Source organism: Leuresthes tenuis, unplaced genomic scaffold, assembly GCF_036924035.1.
Source record: "Leuresthes tenuis unplaced genomic scaffold, fLeuTen1.0.hap1 SCAF_7, whole genome shotgun sequence".
Lineage (NCBI taxonomy): Eukaryota > Metazoa > Chordata > Actinopteri > Atheriniformes > Atherinopsidae > Leuresthes > Leuresthes tenuis.
The window spans coordinates 8,674,506-8,682,468 of record NW_027325361.1 but is presented as its reverse complement, the minus strand read 5'-3'; the positions used below and the strand labels follow the sequence as shown (position 1 = coordinate 8,682,468).

General features: G+C 37.5%; 1 protein-coding gene across 1 annotated transcript; it reads right to left on the bottom strand.

The window, feature by feature from the left end:
- Positions 1–331: 331 nt before the first annotated feature.
- Positions 332–5,256, bottom strand: ttc22 (tetratricopeptide repeat domain 22). The gene is made up of 8 exons (XM_072389113.1): positions 4,928–5,256; positions 3,733–4,033; positions 3,258–3,313; positions 3,064–3,179; positions 2,134–2,252; positions 1,304–1,465; positions 1,061–1,213; positions 332–972 (listed from the first exon to the last, which is right to left on the bottom strand). Exons 1-8 carry the CDS (start codon positions 5,188–5,190, stop codon positions 436–438), a joined length of 1,707 nt encoding a protein of 568 aa, XP_072245214.1. The 5' UTR covers positions 5,191–5,256; the 3' UTR covers positions 332–435.
- Between the last annotated feature and the right edge of the window lie 2,707 nt (positions 5,257–7,963).

Here is a 7,963-nt window from a genome sequence, read left to right as displayed (position 1 = left end):
TTTATTTGTAACCACTTTATGGTCTGAGAATTACATTGGATATCTAAGTTTTTATTTTTTTCGTACACAAAAACAGAATGTCCTGTAAAGTAAAATCCTAATGGTTTATACTCCCATCTGCTGGTCATGTGCTGGTAGTGAGGAAGTCAAGCAACAGCTGGGCTTTGTGTTGGAAACTACTCATTAGTGTGACATATGGATAGTGTGGACAACGTCAAGGGACAGCCCAAAGACATTAACTTTCACGCAAATACATGCAGGTACTTATTCATAAGCAGCACTGTAACAATATAATACCTCATTGGTTATACCTTTATCCAAAAAAGAAAAAAAATAGGGAAAAACAAATAAAGGCACCTGTAAAAGCATCACAGTTTGGAGGCACAGAAGGCACTGTGTAAAGACATTCTTAAATTATGGTTCTTCTGGTGTGGTTTATGTATATGAGAAAGACCTAGCAACTAGTCTCTTCTTAACCAGCTGTTTAGGCACCACTGTTTCCAGTAGTCTCTTCACAAGATCCAGACGCCCTGTCTTGATCAGTGCCTTGGACAACTCTGTGACCTCTTCTGTGTGTGTCCTATAAAGGGACCTTAGCTCAGACTTCACTACCTCCTCGGGGTACTTCTCCTCTGCCTTATGCACCAACAGCTCTAACTGGGTGATAACAGTGTTAGGATCAGGGCCTCCCTGCATGAACAGAGCCAGGAGAGCCTGTAGGAGGCAGTGCAGGGCAGTTGTGTCTGTGCTCCCCGGTCTCGCTAACTCCATGGCCTTCTTGAAGCAGTCAACAGAGTTCTGCTCCTCGCCTTTGATGAGAAGGCAGCGTCCCCTGAGGACATGGAGGTCTGGCAAGTTATCACCTTGCTCAAACTGTAGGGCATGAGACAGACTGACCAGAGCACTGTTTACTGCACCCTCATCCACCAAAATGCTCTCCTGGAGTGCATCTACACCCATGTAATAGTAGACCTAAAAAGGAAGACATGATTATGTGAATTATGTGCTTAAATGAGTAGCTATATAATATCCAGCTTACTGGGACAGTTTGTGCCTTTACCTGAGCGATCTCTAGATGAGTTCGCAGACATGGACGTACGGTGAGCACTTTGTCCAAGTCTTTTCTAGCCTCAGTTAGCTTCTGCCGGTCTGGGATTCCACCTTGTCCATGCTTTGCCTTCTCTAGGTCCTTGACATATAGGATCATATTGATCTAAAAATAAATCAAATTGTCCAGAAAAGTCAGTTGTATGTGATATAATCCACTTTGAATTGATCATGTGATTCGTCTCACTGTCAGTACCTTGGCACGGGTGCAGTAAGCCTGCCAGTTGAGCTCTGGATCTGGCAGAACATTTAGGGCCATGTTGCAGATCCCTGTGGCCATCTCATGTTTGCCCAGAGAAAAGAAGACCTTGGCCAGAAGGTTCAGGATGAATGTATCATCACTGGCCATTTTTATGGCCTGAAAACAGAGAATCACAAAAGTGGCAGCTATTGCAAAATTTCTACTGTAAAGCAGAACTAACTCTAACCCACGAGATGCACATTAGATCTAATATTAAAGGTCACATGATTTATTTAGAGTAGTATGTCATTTTTAATCGTCCATATCTCCATGTAAAACATTATGTTCATGTTTACATTTATATATTTAGTTCAATATCAATCTGGGTAATGGGCTGAAAACTGCCATGTCTGTGTAGTTGTTTTTTTAATTTGATAGAGCTGTTGTCCACCAAACCACAAGGTTGATGGATTGAACGCAAGCCCCTCCAGCCGTCAAAGTGTTTTGGGCAAGCCACAAAACACCACATTGGACTTTTTGTGTTGTTTACAGTGTGAGTGTGAAGGTTAAAAGGTGTTACATTAGCCTGGACCATTTTCAGCAAGCTCTTGGCGACAGTGAGAAATAAAACTCTTCTTAAATGTTCATAGAGGAGCAGTCATTACCTGTGGTAACAGCTCATAATTTAATTATCTGTTCATCAATATATAACCATGTAACTTAAAGTTTGGCCTTTTTGTCTGTGCGACAATATCTTCAATTCCAGGTAATAATAGTTATAACTTGTATTCCCACACCAATTGCCTTATATTTGGTGTGATGTGTAAATGTATGAGCTGACTCACGGTTCCGTAACAGGACAGAGGATCAGAAGCTGAGAAGCCACAGTCGTGTATGGACATGGGCACAGATGAAAACTCCTCCTTTCTTTCCAACAAAATGCCAACATAACACCAGGCAAGCGCTATCAGGAAAGATCACAGTGAGATTATTACTCCAAGTTTCCACTTGTTGCCCGTTTTATGTATAGGTCTCCCTTTCCATTAGAAATTAATTATTTTTAATATCATCAATCAAGTGTTTCCAGCAACAGTTACATGTATTGTAGGAAAAAACTTATAATACTCTAACCTTTGACCTACTTTATACTCACAAACTGATGAATTTCAAACAAAGTGAATATATATCTGATTTGGACTGTCATTTCTGCATGATATACATCATGTTTGTTATCTTTTATTATTTATTATCTTCCTCCATATACCTCCCTGTTTCCCAAACTCTTTGCCAGATTCTTGCTGTTGTTCACTCCTTGTTGTCTGGGTCATCCTGCTTAGATGTTTTTTATTATTATTATTTTTGAATTCCTGCAACTGCACTCTATAGATATAAATTGCTCATATTAGCAGTTAAAATAAACTCCATTTCAAATGACATGATGACATATAGCATAACACATTCATATTCACAGTTTCTGACATCAATAAGATTCTGTTAGGGGACCAATGCGCATGAGTAATTTTGATAATAAAACCACATTATACCGATGAAATTCAGAAAGCATACTTTTGATGAACTTTGAAGGTCTGAAAGTATCTTTCATGTTCCATGGATGAAAGCCTGTTGCAAACATATGGACCCATGATTCTGAGTTATAACAGTAAATAATTTGTCTTTTTAAATCAGGCTTTTTTAAAATCTTTTTGTTGCTGTGCAAATTTGAACCAAATTCTTGTATGACTGTGACTACATTCATACAGCAACACAACGTTTACCTTTGTGCTGTTTTTTCTCAGAATCCAGTGTTTCTTTGAGGAGTTTGAGTCCCTTATTGTAGTGAGAGAGTCTTGAGTATTCAGAATCTTCTTTGGTCTTTAAAATGTGGTCCAGTCTGCAAGGAGAAAAAAAACTTGAATATTTTCATAATATTTAGTGAAATTTAATAAATTTTTTAAGGTTAGTTCTGTACCTTATATAAATAGTTGCCATTTTGAAATACCAGCTTCGTTTTTCCTCTTTTGGTATCTGAAAAACAACAGCAGGTCATCAGCATTAGCTGATCGCTATTCCACCCAAATAAACAACTTTCTGAAATAGTCTGTAAAATCATATATTGTGCCACATTTGTGTATTGCTTTTCAAGAATATTATTTGCATGACTTGAGTTTCCTTTAAACAGCTAAATATAACACTTGTAAGGTTCATGAGCATAGCCATACTTAAGAACTTTAGCAAAATTCTGTAGGTCAAATGAGCATTACAAGAGCAAACACAATTATATAATAATTAGTAAAACAGCTTGGTTAACACACCAATTAAAAAGCTGGATGATCAAGTAGTCAGAATTATGTTTATGCTCGACACATAAATCTTCCACTTACCTATAATATTTAACAGCTTAATATCTACTGTGTATGTATTCTGAGTAATTTTGTCCATCTCACCAGTTGTCCTCCATAACACAGAGCTCTGTTGTAAAATGTCAGTGCTGACATTAGCCTCTCCCTCAGGTCATCCTCACTATCCAGCTCCACATCATATGGATAAATGTAAGCCTGCTCGGCCAGGCAGCGTGCAGCCAGTAGCCTGGTCTCCTCCTGAGAGGCCTCTCCAGCATCAATACCCATGAGGTGGGACACTTTGCTCACACACTCCCCTGCATCCAGCTCTCTCCCCAGCCTGTCGTACACATAGTCCAGATTGGCCCAGGCATTGAGGTTTCCAGGGTCTTCTTTACAAATTGCTCTAAAAGGCCAAAAATCAAAGGTATAAAGAAATTAGAACAAAATCACTTGTGTCTTGAACATGTTAAGTGATCAAATACAGTATGAAGTGCTTTATTTTCATCTCGATCAAACTGCATTATATTTAACTCAAACCTTTTGGTAGCACTGATAGAATATCTCTGAATATCTCAACAATTATGGTACTTACAGGACTTTTTGTTTTCTTTTTTTAGTTCTTAAAAGGTGAACACCCTGACTAATTCTGCACCAAACCAGTGTTTGCATGCTAACATTGCTAGCTGAACAATGTAACAATGATTTATGAAATAAACTTCACCGAATGAAACATTAGCAGACAAGCTTTTTCCATGACAAGGAATGTTACTCCCCATTCACAACTAAATTACTGTGCTGCTAACATGACTGTTAATTGTCATTTTAGATTATTTAGTCTCTGAATTTAGCAACCAGGAAATAGTATCAACTAGATAAAGCTGCCAGTTTCCCAGTAGAAAAGAGGAAATACAACGTAAGATAAATATTTTAGATAATAAAAGAGAACTGGAAATATCATATATATATCTATATATATATGTCATATATACGTCATATCATGCGGTAACTTATAATATCAAATAGTTCATGTGATGTTTAGTGATGTGTATTTAAAGTGCTGGCTCTTCCTACTGCAGTCATTAAATGTGGTTATTTTGAAGCTTAAAGCATAAGAATACCTTATGTCCTTTGCGAATTTCAGTCTTTGTGGTGTTTCTATTTGTCAGCAAGCTGCTGAAAACATGATATGCTATTTACAGAAAAAGAAGAATGTTTTGACAATATATCAAATAAGCTCTCTGTGCTTCAGCTTGCGAGGGAATATTTTGTCTTAAAGGAAATGTCAGTGTATCATCACCTGAATATTTCCTCTGCTTTGTCCAGCTGGTCAAGATGAAATGCAAGCAGGCCTAGAAGATTTCGGACAGCATATTGTAAATATCCGACTTCGGCTTCTAATTCAGCTTGCAGGCTCTCCTGTTTTAAGTAAGTGTCCCGATGTCGCAGCTTAACTGGTCCAGTGGGATCACAGTTTAGATTAAGGTCCAGGTGGAAGTGGCCAGGGATGTAGTCCATGTCCTCTATGAGAGACTCAATATCCTCTGTGCTGTCTTCTTCCATGGCTTCCTTCTGTAGTTTGGAAGGAAATCTTTCAACCTGTATATCTTTTAACTGATCCAAGCTACAAGTCCTCCTTGATCTTGTCTTGCACAATACTAAGACAGGCAGGTTGAACAGGTTAGGGTTTGGAGTAATAAGGGAGGGGAATAGAGTACTAATGTGGGACTGAGTATAATCATGGATGTACATGGCATTTAAGACAAACTTTTTTTCACTGTCATCGTTCTTGGCATTCTTAAATATTTTTGATTCTTCTGATTTTGCACCGTACTACCTGAAATTCCTTAAAGCCCTCTATGATGCAGACCCTCTATGCAGAATCTTTCAGCAGTTTTTGACATGATCTATGGTTTTTGTTATGTTCTGTGTTTCTCTCTTTTAGTTTAGACTTGCCCTGCATTAGACTGGCAACTTGTCCAGAATGTGACCTGCATCTTGCTTGAAGGTAGATGGAATAGGCTCCAGCCATCCCAGGACCCAAAATGAAAATAAGTGAGTATAGAAAATGGATTGATGGACTGATACTTCATGGTTCATGTTCGGCCGTGTCTTTTCATTTTGGTTTTCATGTTCTGTATCATAGTATCGTATTGTATCTTAGTTACGTTTACTTTTTGTAACTTTTTTTTTTACTTGTTTTGTTTTGAATCCCCCCTCCTTCATGCATTTCCATTAGTTTGACCTCCTGTTTTTTTTCTGCCACACCTGTATTCTGTTGGTTGCCCCTCTCTGTATATTCTATGTTTTTCAGTTTTATTTCTGATGTTTTCTGTTTCTGCCTGTTATTACCAGTTTTGTTCAGTTTCTCTGTCTGCCTAGTCTGTTTTGCTCTTGCTTGGACTTCTGTTGTTACTTGTTTGATATTGTCTGCCCCCACAGTGCCTTGAGTTTTGTTTATTAGCTTATTAAAGTCTTCTGTTCCTCACTGGCTTGACTCATGCACGTCTGCATTAGGATCTTATGACTATTTACCACTGACAGTTTGAGTCATTCCCATGTCTCTGTTAGCTACAGCAAACAAAAGAATGTGGCCAAGCAGGCTTGGTGTGCCTCAGGAAATACTTGGGAAAACCAAGTTGTCTCTTTCACATTACTAGATTAGATATAAGATTGTAATCCACTGCTATGATCTGTTTTGTTATATTTCAACATGAGCATGAATTATTAGCAGTAAAACATGCAGCCTTATTATTAGATGTTCCACAGTATATATGATCAGCTTGAGACAAAAACATTTAGAACTTTTGAAGAGATGCAAACATTTACTGCTGTTATCACAGTGTTGTCTGATGAGTACTTTTTGTTTTTAGGCGCTATGCATAAAAATCTAACCTCCTCCAGCAGAGGGCAAGCTTGTGTCACGATAAACCAGCAGGACAGTGTAACTGAAGAATGACTACTTAATGTTGCAAGCCCAATCTCTCATGTAGCGCATTATTGCTTTTGAAAGGTTAAGTTAAGCAAGTGTAAGTTCTTGAAAAAGATTAGAAAACCCCACAAAACCTTTATAGGCACATCAGGAGAGGTTTCCAGAGCTCTCCTTAAAATGCTTTTGATTGGAAGTTGGAGAAATCATAGAATTATGAGTGTAAAAGTAGGCTTTTTAAACAATTTAATTAGAACTTGTTCAATATTAGTATGATTTATAATAATAATATGATTAATGCAGTTTTGAATAAATGTCAAGAAAACATGACAAAGATCATCATACCATTTGTTTGATGGACATTAACAATGGAAATCCACACGTGAAAATGGCTGTAAATCATGTAATAGCTACAAATTTAAATAAATTACTTTTTTTTCTTGGCACCCATAATTTTAAGTAATGCATTTCAGCTGTAGCAGATAAGAGCTGCAACTTGATGTATCTTCTGAAGACGGCCAGTAATCTAGAAAAGGAATATTTCCAACGTGGTAGATGTGACAGAATCTATTTTAGGGCAAGCTGTGATGCTTTGCTAAACCTCACCATGTAGGTTTTAATGACTAAACTAACCAAATAATAAGTGAAAGTGAGAATCGGTGACTGAAAGCTAAATTTAGTTTACAAATACAAATACAGACACTTGCCTGTTAAAACTGGTAAAAGCTCAACGCAAGACAGGTTTACACAATTCTGTGAATCTGCATTTCTATATACAGCTATCTTCAGGTCCATGTACATGGAAAAGAAAAGAAAAAGTCATGTGTATGGACACAAATCAATAGATTTCATTATGTGACAGTACAGGCACTGGAAAACTTAAAGTGACTGGCTTAAAGTGATAAACTTTGCTGATTTCTTGTATGCAAAAGAAACAGGAAGGATATAAATTACAGCAAATGTTGTAAAACACAAACATGCTTGCCAAATTTCCACTTTGTCACAGTTCTGTAACAGCACTAACAGCTTAATTGTATAACTAAAAGTCTTTAAACTCAGAACCCATGTTGTGATGGCAAAGTCTAATCTTCCTCTTTATGGTGTCAGATGTTAGACTGCAAAATAAGCAAAGATGTTTCCTGCTGCCTCCGTATAAAATGAAAATATTTCTCCACACAATACTCCACACTCTATCACAGCCACTAGCAGCCTAAGTTTGACTCTGTTTGAGCTAGTATGATAGGAACGTGGTATTGAGAAGAGATTTTAGTCATGCTGCATTTGAAGTTTTATTTCAAGTCTACTATTAGAGAAGAATATGCTGAAGGACACCACCTATCTGAAAAGGAAAGAGGTAGCAGGGACACACAAAGCAATGACAGCAGCGCTCAAAATAGACTATAAACT